This window comes from Thunnus maccoyii, chromosome 12 (assembly GCF_910596095.1).
Source record: "Thunnus maccoyii chromosome 12, fThuMac1.1, whole genome shotgun sequence".
NCBI classification, from domain to species: Eukaryota; Metazoa; Chordata; class Actinopteri; order Scombriformes; family Scombridae; genus Thunnus; species Thunnus maccoyii.
Window position 1 is genome coordinate 5,931,233 of NC_056544.1, and position 15,377 is coordinate 5,946,609.

The 15,377-nt window shown below is 38.6% G+C and overlaps 1 protein-coding gene and 1 long non-coding RNA gene across 14 annotated transcripts in view; one reads left to right on the forward strand and one right to left on the reverse strand.

Moving 5' to 3' along the window:
• ctnnd2b (catenin (cadherin-associated protein), delta 2b) overlaps nucleotides 1–15,377 on the reverse strand; it is a 178,340-nt gene that overhangs the window by 48,726 nt on the left and 114,237 nt on the right. For 9 of the 13 annotated variants that reach the window (XM_042428429.1, XM_042428440.1, XM_042428435.1 and 6 more), the window contains one exon: nucleotides 12,516–12,572. The exons of the other annotated variants lie outside the window; for them this stretch is intronic. In XM_042428429.1, coding sequence (XP_042284363.1) covers nucleotides 12,516–12,572 — 57 coding nt within the window. The remainder of the gene's footprint in view (nucleotides 1–12,515; nucleotides 12,573–15,377) is intronic. 13 annotated transcript variants of the gene reach the window in all.
• LOC121908428 lies at nucleotides 9,968–14,577 on the forward strand. The gene is made up of 3 exons (XR_006099229.1): nucleotides 9,968–10,887; nucleotides 11,271–11,609; nucleotides 14,125–14,577. It is a non-coding gene; the product is annotated as an uncharacterized LOC121908428 (long non-coding RNA).

The window sequence follows — 15,377 nt, forward strand, 5'->3', positions numbered from 1 at the left end:
CTTTGAGTACAGACACTGGCTTGCAGAGGGAACACAAACCTGATTTGACAACAGATTTGTTAGCATCAGTGTTTAGCATAATTTTCGTCTTCGTTTTTGCAAATTTGACTCTTGGACGTTTGCGCAGTCTATTGATTCGTTGGTACATTTTCAACCAGTGCGGGTGCGTCTTCATGTCAATTTGCGACACACCAGATGAATTTCTGCCTAAAAGTGTCTTTCCATTGACTTTGTATGCAATAGTGCCACCCCTTATATTCATTTAAGGTTCTGTCTGAACACAGTCATTCTCAATGGTGTGCCCAAATCTTCTTTCACATTCATACACTCTAACTTTCAGTCAAATGACAAATGCAAACTGCTCGCACTGTAGAGCCATGTTAACCCCATCAAACATCTTTGGGATGAACTGGAACGTCAACTGCGAGTCAGGCTTTACCAGCTAATATCAGCTCCAGACATCATTAATGCTCTTGTGACTGAATGGGAGCAAATCCCTGGAGCCAGGATTTCAAAATCTGATTGAAAGCCTTCCTAGAAGAGTGGAGGCTCTTATAGCAACAGATTAATGCCTATGGTTTCAGAATGAAATGTTCATCGACCTTATATCGGTAATATTTGGGTGTCTGCATACTTCTGGCCATGTCATGTGTCTTGAATGACACATGACTCATGCAGCTGACATTCAGTGTGACCCAAACACTTGGGTAAATAAGTAAGAGGAAAGAGGAAAGTATTGTTACTATGAGTTCTGGTATTAGCACAATCCACAGACATACTATTACAGAACACTGAGAAGTTCTTTCAGGTGTGTTTGTATGCGTTGTCATAGGAAGGTGAATAACTACAGCAGCCATCTTGGATACACTGTAAGAGATTCCTCCTGCTGTGATGGATTCCTTCTTCTATCTGCCCCAGCTGCTTTGGTTTCAGCATGTAACTAGAGTCTATCACTGCTTTTGCCTAAAGGCATGCTTTAGGCATAGGCGCACATACACACACACACACACACACACAAAGCTCACTAACCCTATAAATGTGTGTAAGGGTGTGTGTGTGAAAGAAGAAACACTAATAATTAACGTGAGAAAGATGTGATGTGAGGGAATGAAGTCACGGTGAGGGATCAGAGGGAGGCGGGGTTAACGATGAAGATTATCTGTAGCCAGCGGCAACGAAAATATCACGTTTCTTTGACAGTGATGGTTTCCAGGGACCAACTAAAACTGGTACCAGATCTCTTTTTTCCTTTTTCTTTGGGGCAGTTTTATTTCCAGTGTGATTTAACATTGTCATTTATAGACCTGAGGGGGGTACAGACTGGAGAGATGGGACTAGATCTTGCTATAATCTTTTTTTTTTTTTCTACAAGTAATTTTCTTGTAACATTGTGCAGCTTTTGATACTGACGCTTGTGCCAAAAGTTTCCATATTTGATTTCTGCTTTTAAATCCACACTTTTGCACATTTAGATTTGAATGTTTCTGACAAGTTGTAAGAAGTTTTTGGTTGCACACAGAGGTCCTGTTTGCTCTGCTCTTATGTATAACTCATTTTTCTTTGATGTATCTTATTCTTGATGTAGCAATAGCCCAAACGTCCCCATGGAGATAATTTCAGTTCAGTCTAACGTAATATAAACACACGTACACACAAACACTTGCAGGTTCACATCCACAAATGAATGCAATTGTGATACAAACACGCACACACACACACACACACCACAGAGTGCCATAGGACTACTTAGTATGCAGTGTGGAGCAGCAGCAGCTAACGCAAAGTACACACGCACACACGCAAGCACAATCCAGCGCACATATATAGCAGTCAAACACACACACACACAAACATATACACTCACTGACTTGCATACACACCCAGCCATCAAAGGCAGCGCAGAAGAGCCAGGATTAGAAAGCTTTTGTCTCTAAGTTTCATAATGGGCCAATGGGATAAAGCCAGTGTTTGAAAAATGGGGAAACTGGAGAGAGAAGGAAAAGAGAATTATTTCAAAGGTTATTTTTTTTCTCTCTTTGAAAAAAAAAATCCTCTCTTCTTTTCCTCTATTTCACAATTTTCCCTTTTTTCTCTCTCTCTATCTATCTCTCCCTGTTAGTCTTCCCCGCCTCCCTCCAGGCACATTCCTACACAAACACACATTAACATACTGTACTTAATGTTGTTATGCACGCACAGTGGCATGTGCCTCAATAAATACGATCAAAGATGACATAACCTTGCGTAGGTCACCTTGTGGGTTAATTGGCCGATAACATATCTAATATTACGGCCGAGTGAGCTGTCAGATGTGTGCATTTGGGTGTTTTATGTATATTTTCTTTACACTGTAATTAGTAAGTGGGACACCAGCAATAACAGTGCCTATAGGCATGAAACTACTTTATTAGCCAGTAAACCAGATGTCTTCACTTAGAGAGATTCAACATGTTATGCAATCATGTGGTGAACAGAAGGGATTAAAATGATTAAGTGTAACATATAACTGACATACAACGTATAACTGCATTAACTATAGAAAGGCTAGGACATAAAGGTTTAAAAGAAGAGAAGAAGAAGAAGAAGAAGAAGAAGAAGAAGAAGAAGAAAAGAAACAAGAAACATCAGTTAAATATAGTATATAGGGAATATAGATGGGGCTTGAAAGTATGGAGTAACAATAAGTTTAGTGTCACCATGAGATTAATCTGATACACTGAGTCAATACTAGGGATGTGCAGAGAGTCCAGTATTTGTATTTGTATCTGTATCTGTGTAGGCAGCAAAATCATTTGTATTTGTATTTGTATTCTAATAAAAATGGAAAGAGGCTAAAAAATCCTGTTTTTGTTTTTATTATGCTTTTATTAGAAGGGGAACAAAAGGTTATGTAGAGTCCTTCGAGAGCACTTTGCGTGTGTCAGTAGCTCAGCTTTATCTCAGGGGAACATTCCCAACTCCGGGAGTGACGTCCAAATAAGGAAATGTGCGTCATGTAGCAGGTGGATGTGACTCCCCTCGTTGAGACCTGCTGATACATGTAACAGCGGAGAAGAGGAGAAAGACTGAGATAGCGATGTAACCGACCTGCACGCTGGTATTTAACATGTTTGTTTTTTTCTTCCAGAATACAAATATTTTTTAAAATATTTGTGTGAAAAAAATATTCCTAAAAAAAAACACTATTTGTGCTTTGTCGAATAACGTATTTGTATTCGGGCACACCCCTAGTCAATACAGCCTTGTCTCCTAGAAATTACATTTATATACTGCTAATTTATTTTGCCAGTTATGCTTTGAGGGAAACATAATTGCAAAGATTATGTTTGATAAGGTGGAAGAAGTGTTGTGTTCTTGTACCACAGAAGCTCGGGACACCGGAGACTTCTGTTTCGCATCCTGAGTCCTGCATGTGGTTAGACAACAAAAGCTCTTTGGGTAAGTTTTGAGAAAGATTGCGGTTTCAAGTAGATGTTGTGTCATGTGCTACATGTCACTGTTGACTTTTTTCTGTATTACACCAAGACCATGATCTATGCCATACCCTAAGCAAGTGTTGTAAGTACATAACCATAAAAAAGTTTACTAATGCTGTAGTTGCTGTGAGTGGATATTGTAGAGCACAAATGAAATACTACACGGTCAGTGTAGTATTTCATTTTATTGATACGTTCACTATCAACATTTTGTGACTTGCCAGATTTAATTAACAAAAGCTTATACATATATGTAAAATAATGTACAGTGTTGTATCAGTATAATATTAATATTTATCACAAAATGTTGAGCAAACTGGTCATGTAGCTTATTTTTGACCCTGGAAATGGCAGTCACATGATAACAACTGAGCTATCACCATAGCAATTGAGCAAACTCTATCTGCTGATGAAAACCATATACTATAGATGTGGTTGAGATCTTCAGAAAAGATCAAATTGATGTTTAATGCTATGTGTGTCCCACTGTAAACACATCACATCAGAAAAAAAACAACTCTTCATTTACTTTTTCCTCGCCTCCATGTATGGGCTATAAAATAAAATTGTCCCTATTCAATCCATGGAGTGTCACACAAGCTTTGAAATCTGGTAATTCATGGTAAAATAATAATAGTAAGGCTGTAGCCTTTCTAGAGGTGGTAATTTCCAAACAGAAGAATTCTTCAGAGTAACATCTGTCACAGTGAGAGTAATGAAAAGTGAATAACTAGTTGAAAAATCAGTTATTCATACACAGTTAAGGCCTTTTTCAAAATGTCATGCTTGCCTTGACACTGTGAAGCAAAGAAAGAAAGCTTCGGATGAATGATTATACAAAACACAAGGTCGCTCTTGGCTTCACGGCAAAGACTAAACAATGAAGCTTGTTTCAATTCAGTAATGTTCACATGCCGTGTCACGATGCAGTAAAATGATCTCAATGGATGATAAATAATCAAGGAAGTTTGCAGATGTCCATCAACACTTATGTTCTTTCAACTATTTCAACATCTTTTTTCTACAAGGACTCGACTAAACTGGCAAAATGAGTGCTTTTCAGTCCATTACTCATCAAAACGCAGCACACAGCGTCGCTACCGGCACATCAGTGGCCAAAGAATAAACACTACGTGAAGGCAAAAGTGGCACTTCTGGCAGCACTCTACAATATTTATTATAAAAACACTCGCACTCCCTCTATTTTCTCATTCTGTCCCTTCCTCCGTCTCTCAATCTTTCCCTTCAAATTTTCTGTGTCACATTGGTCTCCTTCTCCAAGTGCGTGAGGTCAAAGCAGGGGCCACACACATAATTCCAGACACATACACACCTATACACACACACACAAACAAACAAACAACAAACCCAGACACACACAAGTGGTATTTCACACATACAACGGAGAATGAGCAGCCAACACTTGAATGAATGAAAGGGATACAGTCTAATTGCTGGCAACCTGCAGGCACAGAATATGTGACACACCCACACACACTCACAGCAAACATACAAGTATGCATCAGAACACCGGAAGAAGAAAAAAACACCACTGTGTGCACACATTATGAGACATTAGGAGCTGTGAATAGGTGGGAAACAAACACAAACATACAGAAAAGAAATGAGCGCACACACACACACACATTGACAGAACCAGAGCCTAGAATAGTTGCAGCCCCACTGAGAAAGTGGCACATCACAGTGGATCAAACTCAATCCGAGGCCTCAGGCTGTGATGCTCTGCAGACACATTCACGCACATACAGGAAAACAAATGTACATATTGAACATGCACAACTCCACAGGCACACATAAACATGTACACAAAAAGACTAAAATGCTGTAATATACTGAACATCGTGTTGACATCTTGCGTAATATGTTGCTGTTGAGGGGTAAATCCCTGTAACTGAAAGACAACTGGAAAGAAAACTACTACTCTAGAATAATCTACCTACAGTCAGAGTGAATCTAAATAAAATGAAGAGACTGTCTCCTTCTTTGTATGTTCTGCCCCAGAAAGCTGTACTATAATGGTTCATTCATTCACTAACTCTAGCCTGGAGCTGTACTACTTTTCACTCAGCATCTCTATCTCTCTCTTGCTGTGCGTGTATGTATGTGTGTTCTTCCAGAGAGCGGGGAACACAGGAGGATATGGTGCTCCCAGTCCCAAACCCTGTGTGACAACATCATAGCAGGATGAGCAAATACCACTGAGCCATCTGTGAACTTCGGGCAAAAGTGTTCACTCTGGGAATGTTTGCAGTTTTTTTCAATGTTAGTTGGTTGGTTTGGAAAAGACTATGCCTCATATCTGAAAAGCTCTTGGAGAAAAAAATTGACTTGAATTGAAAAAGTGATCTGTATGTATAGTTTTATGGTCACTGAGTGGATTAAAGACAGGTATTATTAAGTAAAGATGAGTATATTTTTAGCCTGTGTGTTATATAAATGCATTTAGCCACTACATCCCTTTCACAAAAATATCACAAGGATGAAACAAGCTTGTTAATCTTTAGCAACAAATAACAAATTATATTAAAATTTGTCTAAAGAGGTCTATATGTCTAATAAAAGAATGAATGATGTGGCCTACATTTCTGTATTATTAATTCACTCCATTTCATTCCATTTAGCTTCATTTATAGAGAACTGAGACTGAGATGTTGACATGTTGAGAGTTTTAGACTGAAACACAGTCATCAAAAATTCTTGTCTCAGGTCAGTCCTTTGCTGCCTTAGCTTTGATTCATGTTCAACCTGTCAGCTGTAAATCTGGTGAAAAAATATGATTTCAAATATATTTCAGAAATAATCAGAGGTGCTTGTACTTCTTTTTAGCCATGAATAGTGTCTGCAAGTCGTTCTATCGGGCTAGTATGGCCCCAACAACCTCAACCAATCGAAGGTAGGACTTAAAGGCCTAAAAGGCTAAAGTCAGGACAAAAGCCCCAGTATACTCACTTGAAAGTTAGTTTTGATTTGAAACGCTACAGCCGACTTGTAACATGCAATTTAGCATGGCTAGTTTTTCTGCTCCAGAATTAGTCTTGTTTTATCTTTGTGGACCTGCTGCTATATTGGACTAAATAATCAACTTTAACCTATTTTGAAGCTTAGGTCAGTCTTGAAATATGAATTGCAAAAACATGTCAATCACAACCACAGATCTGATAAAATGTGATAAAATTTCACTTTTTTTGATGCCATTTTACTTGTTTTAAGAAACAAAGTAGAAGTCAGCTCACACGACTTCACTAAATTCTCGAAACAAGTTTTGACAGTGAGATTAATTATCTCACCCCAGTTGCTGATGTTTTCACTTCAAGGCACATGAAGCGAATTGCTAAGTGATCCAAATGTCACCTGGTTTCTCCAGTTTCTTCCTGTCTTTTCTTTTTCCCTCCTCTTTTATACTTCCTATAAATAAACCAGTTTTTTGTTTAACTGCAATCTTGTCCCTTTACCCTTTTGTCCTGAAGATGGCTTCCAATTGTAACAAGTCAATGTCAGGAGGGAAAATAAAGTCAAGGAGAAGAGGAGCACTTGAAAAAGAGAGAAAAAAAGCTAAATAACTTTATGTAAGAGAAAGGAAATTACTGATGCTTTTTTTTACTTTCACCAAAAATGTGCATATATGTATGGGTGTGTGCACGCATGTGTGTGTGTCTCTGAAATCCCCCAAGAGAGCTTAATGTTTCATTTGGCAACTCAGTGGACTGGGACAAAGTACTGACAAACTGTCAATCCACTCTTTGTTCCTAACCAACCAGGTGGGCTATCACGCATCACCACTCGTCTGCACTGTACTCGTCTGTGCGAGGGTGTGTGTGTGTGTTTCTGTGTGTTAGCTTGTCATCCACAGCCAAAACATTTACACCACAATACAAGTTGCCAGGCTGCAGGAAACCCAACAATTAAACCTGGTAAATAAATAAACTATCTATGAATTATGTATTCACAAAGCAGGGTGAGGCGCTGTAATGTGAGGGCTGCAGGCAGATGATGCACACTGCTATATTGGGCTGAAAGGATTTCCTGTGAGTCAGGGTTTTTGGGGAATAGAGCGAATTGAAACCAGAGAGCAAACTATCTGATTTGTGTTGGGTATAATTGTGTGTGTGTGTGTGTGTGTGTGTGTGTGTGTGTGTGTGTGTGTGTGTTCTCATCACTGAGGACTGTCAGGAGGGGGGAAATAGAGATGTGTCTGATGACTCATTCCCCGACAGACAGACATAAATACAGACATGCAGACAGACAGGTAGGGTAAACCTGCAGAGTAAACTGATACAAGCAAAAGAAAGAAGAAAAGTGAGGGAGAGAAAGAAGAAAAGAGTGAAGAAAATCTAAAATAAACTGATAAGGTTGCATTCATTTTTCAGCAGGACATCTAACAACTTCGGGTGGCTGATTAACAATTAAAAATTACAGTGTATTTATAGCAAATTAGAATAGAATACAGAAAACAAGTAGCAGCAGAGGATCTGCCTACAATATGTGGAGCTGATGGATACTGTAATTAGCACAGTAACTGATTTATGATGGACAACACTGGTTAAAACTGGTTTAAACACAACAGTCCAATTGTCCTGGCAATGATGTTGTAGCATATGCTCTCTGGTTCCTTTATCAACTCTTGTTTGTATCTCTCTCTTGCTCTCTCTCCAGACCCACAAGTGTCGTCTGTTTTAGTGAACAGTAATACACTCTTTACTAATTACGCTCACTTACTCCACAGTTCGTCTTCTACTAGCTCTATATAAATGACTGTAATATAGTATGTGGTAGCAGCCTAATTAAACAATTTAATGTAGAAAATATACGCAAAAATCTTATAAAGCATGTTGTTCCATGAGAAATGCTTCAATGGACAAATGAGTACTACTAGTAAAAACATGGAGATAAAAAGTCCTTATATTAAATAAGAGGGAATATGGAAGATCTTAAAGGGGATGTATCATGCCCATTTTCAGGTCTATATTTATATTCTGGGACTCTACTGGAATATCTTTGCATGATTTACAGTGAAAAATAAACAAAAAACAAAAAAAACTCCTCTTTATTTAACTCATACTGACCCTTAATGCAGCCCCTAAGTTCTGCCTCTGTCTGAAACATGCTGTTTTAGCTCCTGTTTCTTTAAGGCCCCCCTCCCAATGAACCCACTCTATTCTTATTGGCCAGTGTCTGTAAGCTTGCCTTCGGCAGAAATCTGGCAGAAGTAAACAAACAAACAAGTAGTAGAATTAGTAAACAAACAGAAGTAGTAGATTTCACTTTATTTTTCTCGTTCTTCACTTGAAAAGGAAACTTCCCAAATACATCCGTACGTGTTCGAACCGGAATCCGATCGAAAACACGCAAGTGGACAACGTGAACAACCCTCTGAACAACCTTAGCAACTAATTTCTATAACAGTGTTACTTTTATTCTCAAAAAAAATAAAGGACTTCATCCTTCAAAAAAAATAAAGGACTTCATCCTTCATTTTTTTCAGTGGCCATCATCATAAAGTATTTTATGTAAGCTGATGAGCTAAACAGCTAATTTTGAAGACATAAAGTGTCGCACATCACATTTAAAAGTTTTTTTTCGGGATGTTCACTGCACTGTATCATACTTTTTATTTTTCTTTTTAGGCCATGTTTCAGAAGGGTTTCAGTGAGTTTTTACTGCTTCACAACCTATGCACACTGTGCCATTTTAATAAAGACATGAGCTCCAATACTAGCACTTTTAAGAAACTATAGTCAAGACTCTCTCTTTCTAGCGACTTCGTTAACATGGATGGGGCACATACAGTATATACAGACTGCCTTTCAGTCTGCAGGCATTTTAGAGTGAATATCAAAGATAAATTGACATTTTTAGAGCACAGCAGCTGCTATGGACAGTTGTATGAGCTACTGTTTAGTAAGTGATCTCAAAATAAAGGTATTGATTATTGCTAGCTGGCATCTGAAGTTATAATGTTCAAAATACCGTCAGAATACTGTCACAATTTCATACACGCAAATATAATATGATACTACATAGCCAATCAACATGCATAACAATCAGCACTATCTTGAATGAGAGTGAGTCTGAATGTGAGTCTGTAAGTGACCCCACCTTGCTCTCAATGTAGGAAGGTGGTTAGAGTGAGAACGGGAACAGAATGAGTATTTGGGAAAGGGAGGGGAACAAGATAGAGAGTGAGGCGCAGAGAAAATTACAGAAAGAAAGAGAGAGGTGTGTGTATGTTTGTGTTATCCAGACAGTGTGTGCGTGTGTGTGTGTGTGTGTGTGTGTGTGTGTGTGTGTGTGTGTGTGTGAGAGGGTGTCACGGCATGGCTGACTGACTGGCCCACTGAGGCTGGAGGAGATGAACGAAAGGTCAGGAGAAGTCAGGCAGAGCTGAGAAACACACACATACACGTACACGTACACACACACACACACACACACACACAAATACAGAGTCCATTGCAACCCCATGACTGAATATGGATCAGAGATTCTCACTGTGCTTATGAGCATGAAATAAAATGAGGCACTTTTATGATCGGGTCAAATCCTGTCTAGCACAAATCTTTCTTCGTGTTAGCGGGAAGGTTTCCATAAATTACCGGCGGCCTGAAGGAGGAAACGCGTTGGAGTACAAAAGAGCCTGTCTCCACAGCAACGTGCCTTGATTTGCCAGAATGTGCCAGTGTGAAGCTTGGCAAATGAGCTAAATGATATTTGTTTGAGGCTTTTACAGGATAAAGGTATCATTAGTGAGCCAGATGCAGACAGTGGCAATGACCTCACATCTCTTCAGTTATCTTCTATTTACTATGCTAATGCAGACAGCATTGGTGCAAAAAATGATTTTTATACGTTTTATTTTTTCATGTCCTCATAGAGACTAATCCTCTTTTCATCAGAAAAATGTGTTACCTTAACTGTTATTTTAGGTCTCTTTGTAGAGGATTCGGCAAGCTCTATGTTAATATCAAAAAACTATGCAGAAAAATATTTGCTGATGACCTTTTTTCCTAGAAAATAACAAGACTAAAACTAAATTAAAAAAAACAGTAATAACAAAAACTATGGACAAAATATAATGCAGTGTAATTACTCAACAACCTGCATGCATCTGGAAAATCACACAGTATCCACCGCTAGCTAAATCTCTTCTTCTTGACCTGTAGCACTAATAAGCAGCATCTTGCATTCAGTAATGTTAGCTAACGTTACGTTAATGTTAGCTAGTGTTTGCTCACATTAGTAAAGATTTATGGATTAAATGCATCCACATTCTTACTAAAAATTAGACAAGAGGCAGCAACAAAGCATTTATAAAAAGTTTAAGCTAACGTAACATACCATCAACAGCCTTTAATCATATCAGCATGTAACCAGGCCAAAGTGACATATGCAGGTATGTTTACGTGTTGTTGAATGTGCTGCAGCTGAGCTGCTAATTAGCTATCTAGCCTGCTAACTGATGTGAATGTTTGTTTGATGGCTTGTTCAACATGTTTGTTAGTTAGAAGGAGACTTTAGCAGGAAAGTTAATGCGAGTTGTTGTTCATTGTCTGTGGCTCTTGTGTTGTGTAGCCGTATGCTATCAGGCTCAGTGTGACCGTCTGCTGATAGAATGCCACGTTATTGCTTTATTCAAGATTCGATTTTCTGTATGGAAATAAGGACTCCAACTACGTAGACCAATAACGGAACAGTATTTTATCGAATTAATGCAAACTATGGGACCCCTCATGGAATGAAGAATTTAAATGATAAAATTTTCCCTTTTGGTTTCAGATTTTTTTCCTCAAAGGAGAACACAGGAAAAGTGATCCCCTTGATGTTCATTTAAGGAACAGTTATGTTATCCAACATTTCAGCTGCTCATTTCAAGCTAAACCCAGACAGTGAACAGTGTTTTAGTGAGCAGCTGAGGGAATCCAGCTCCTGAATTATCAGCTGCTCTGCTGTGTAGCCGACAGCACAGGTACCTGCAATACTGCCAAGTGTGGAGGAACGACAGTGAGTGACAACTGGATTTACTGAAGAGAGTGATTCGGGCTATATCCCTTATTACTGCAGGGCAGAGTGACATTGACACACTGGGTGTGAACCTTTACAGTCTGGTATAAACAGGTAAATAGTGGCTTTTCCACTAACCTGCGATAGAGGAGAACAACACCTCATGGCAATTGTACACGAAAAAGATGGTGACAGCTTTAGCCGCAGAACACATAAAGAATTTAAAACCCACAACAAAAACATGACTAAAACTTTACTTAAGAAAAACTAAACAAAAATGTATTTACTTTCAGTTGACTAAAATTAACTATAAATTAAATAACTAAAATGTGATTAAAATTAATATGCATTTTAGTCAGCTAAGACTAAAGCTAAATCACAACCAGGTGCCAAAATGAACACTGGGCAAGCCACATGAATACAACCATCACAAAGCATGTTCAGAAATCACCAGGACAGACAGACAATGGAGACAAACGACTGAATAAATCAACAGATAGATAAATGGATGGAGGGATGGGTGGATCGATGGAAAGCCCAAGGAGAGAATGATGAATATTTACACTCTAAAAAACAGAGGCTCTGGAGAGCCATATTGCTGAAAATTGCAAATAAGCAATTAGTTACCTAAATTTGTTATATATCTTAAAACTGGTTGGATTATTTTATTTTTTTTAAGATCACAACATAATTCTGATCATTTTAAGGCCACAGAGGACGTCATTCTGATGTTATGCCATGTCGTATTTAAATGCCAAGAACTTTAAAAAGCCAGTACTCTCATCTAGTCTCCAATTCAGAATCTCTTTACAGCTGATATAAAGGCGATCCCTGTTTGATACAGCACTATGCATAAATGGGTGACAATACAAATGTGAAATGTACACTGTCATGCTACCATTAACATTAACACTGTCTGATATCATTGTTGTGTAGTGAAGATGGAAAGATTCAGTGAATGAGACAAAGGTAAGATAGATAGACAGAATGTATATATGTATAAATAAATAGTTGGATTACTTTGTCATTCTTTGCTCGGCTTGATTTTGATTCCACACAAGGAATTCGGGGTCGTACCTATCGAGGGGGGACAGGCAGAGAGAAACAAGAGAGAGGTATATGTTGGCTGTCTGGCAACAAATTATATTCAATAAATGTCAGAATAGTGATGATTAGTATAAATAGAAATCAATATCTAGCATCTAGACTCGTCTTTCTCTCTCAACATTTGGTTATCAGGCAATGGTGGAGGAGGTGGGCAGGGTGGAGGACATGCACTTAGAGTGGGTGGTGGGGAGATGGTGGATATGTCAGGTAAAGAGAGGGTCTTTGGATAATAAAAACTAGTTAACGCCTTTGTTTCTTGCATATTCACACATCAAACTGGACGTCTTGTTCACGGTTGCTGCAGAGTGGAGACTTTAGGTCAAAAATCCAGATCCAAAAACCCAAGGTTTACTTGACAATTCACAAGGTTGTGACCTTTGTATAGTACAGACCTTGTTTCAACGTTCTTAATTAAACTAAGGTATTTTATAATATACTGTATATATAAAGAACACAATTCTCTCTACTGTGTCATCTCACTTTAAAGGAATACACCCAGTTTTTATGAGGTTGGTCTTTAAATCAATTTAGCTGTTGAATGATGTCATAGATGACAACGTCTCCCATGTGTAATGTCATCTACTTTCATTCTGTTGTAAGTAACTAGCGTTATCTCTGAAAAGCAGGACTCATAGCAAAGCTAAATGGTGAGTAAATAACATGGTATGCTAAGCCTGTTATGTGTAGATTGAGATTTAGGTTAAATTTAGATATTGCTCCATATATATCTGTGTATATTGTTCCCTACTTTCGCTGTTACAACCCTGAACTGAGATCGTAGCAAATGATGAATACACGGTTGCTCACCTGAAATAGTTTTAATAGTGCAGGTTTTATTTCTGTAAATCATTTATTTGGTTCATTTTTAGAATGTGTGAATCTAATGAGCTTATGAAGATATCGAAATATGCTCACAAATGTATAGATTATGGATATATTATGCCTAAGAAAAGCATGGAGGAAAAACCTATTTGGGGTGATTGTAATATCATTTAACAGCTGTGATGCCCAATGGGACAATCTCCCTAAAGCTGGGTGTGTTTGTTTAAAGGACAGAAGGCTGGCTATATTCTGTATTTTTCTTATTGTCAACAAAACCCATGAAAAGACCAAAACCAAGGTCCAAAGTGAGCTACATTGTTGCATTGGGTGATATGTTCCTTCATTATCTTGAACACAAGCAGTGTTTGGTTTTTTGCATAATCCCACATAAATGGTCCTTGTGCCATAAATACTCATTTATTAATCCACAGCTGAACGTAGTCCCCTACAAATGCATTATTTCCTCATGTTTGGGTAACGTTCTCTAAAAAGAAGAGTGTTGGGAAATTGCTGAGCCTTTTATGAAAATGAAACTATAGCACATAGAAATGATTTGCAACAGACGAGGCAGGGAAGTCTGAATGTATTGAGAGACGGACTAACATGTTGTAGGTTTTGGTCTTTTCATTGGATTTATTGTTAATAAGAAATCTACTGAATAACACCATTGTTATCCTTTCACATCGTCTTTTTGCTTCAGGTCAGCAGCAGTGCAGCAAGTTTGTGGATACAGAACGTCCCCGTATCATTTCAATCTGGCGGGACCCTCCCTTTAACGCAGTGTGGGAGCGACAGCAGGCTATTCAGATAGCACTGTCTCAATCAGACTGACCTTGACTGTGCATGTTGTGAAGGTAAAGCATAATGCCATGCATCGCAAGTCAGTCCTTGAAATGTAGCAGTGCAGATGTACAGTATGGATGCTGGAAGCTACACAACAATGATGCTGGAGCTTAAGAGTGAACAAACAGACAATGTGAGCGCAATGTGCAGGACAGCACAGAGAAATAAACACTTGGACAATGGGTGGAGGAAAGAGCAATGGCAACAACAACTTATGCTAAAGACAAAGAAAGATATTTTTGTGTTTCCAAATGTTACCATATAATAAAGCATTTCAGCACAAAGTGACTTCCTCATTAACAATATTAAATTTGTGCAAAAAAAGATATATCTCCTGTCTTGCACCTGAGCTGAAATGTCACAAAGAGAGACAATTCAGCTTTAATTAGGCTGCTTCTATCTTTGACAGCTAGTCTGTGCAGTCATTACTCAGAAAGCAGAGGCTAAGACAGAAAACTCCAACAAATGGAATAGCATTTCCAACTGGATTTATAACTAGGACAAAATAATGATAAAACAGCTATTACGCTGTCTCTGTATGTGTCTCTCTCTTTCTCTTTTGTCTGTCACTATCTCTCTCTCCCTCATTCTCACGCAGCCATACCCGTACACAGAGCTCTCCTGCTCAGACTTCATGCACTTTCCACATTAACTGTGTCTACCTACTGCACAGAATGTGACTGATTGTGACTGACAGAGAGGCACTCCATTCCTAACAGCGATAGCAAACTTTTAAATTGGACCAAGAGGTGTGTGCAGGCATTCATACAACTGTGTGAACAAGCCCCAACACCAGGCGAACTAGAGAGGACAGTGAAAGATGTGGCATGATGTGTGCCTCATACTAAAGCCCAGATTCAACCAGCCTTTTACTGCACTGGACTGTCAAATCCTGACAGTCAGTTATCTGTTAAATACAGTCAAATATCTGTTGTGGTGAATTATTCTCATGTCACCATGTCACACTTCCAACTTTGGCACTCTTTTGTGGCTTGCATTTAACTCTTTTTCACAGATAAAGGTTAATGTTCTCCAGGTTCTTGATCTTGATATATGTTTAATTTGGTGAATCTGGCCCTCAGTAAGTTCAGTGAGAGTGGAAAGGGAGCA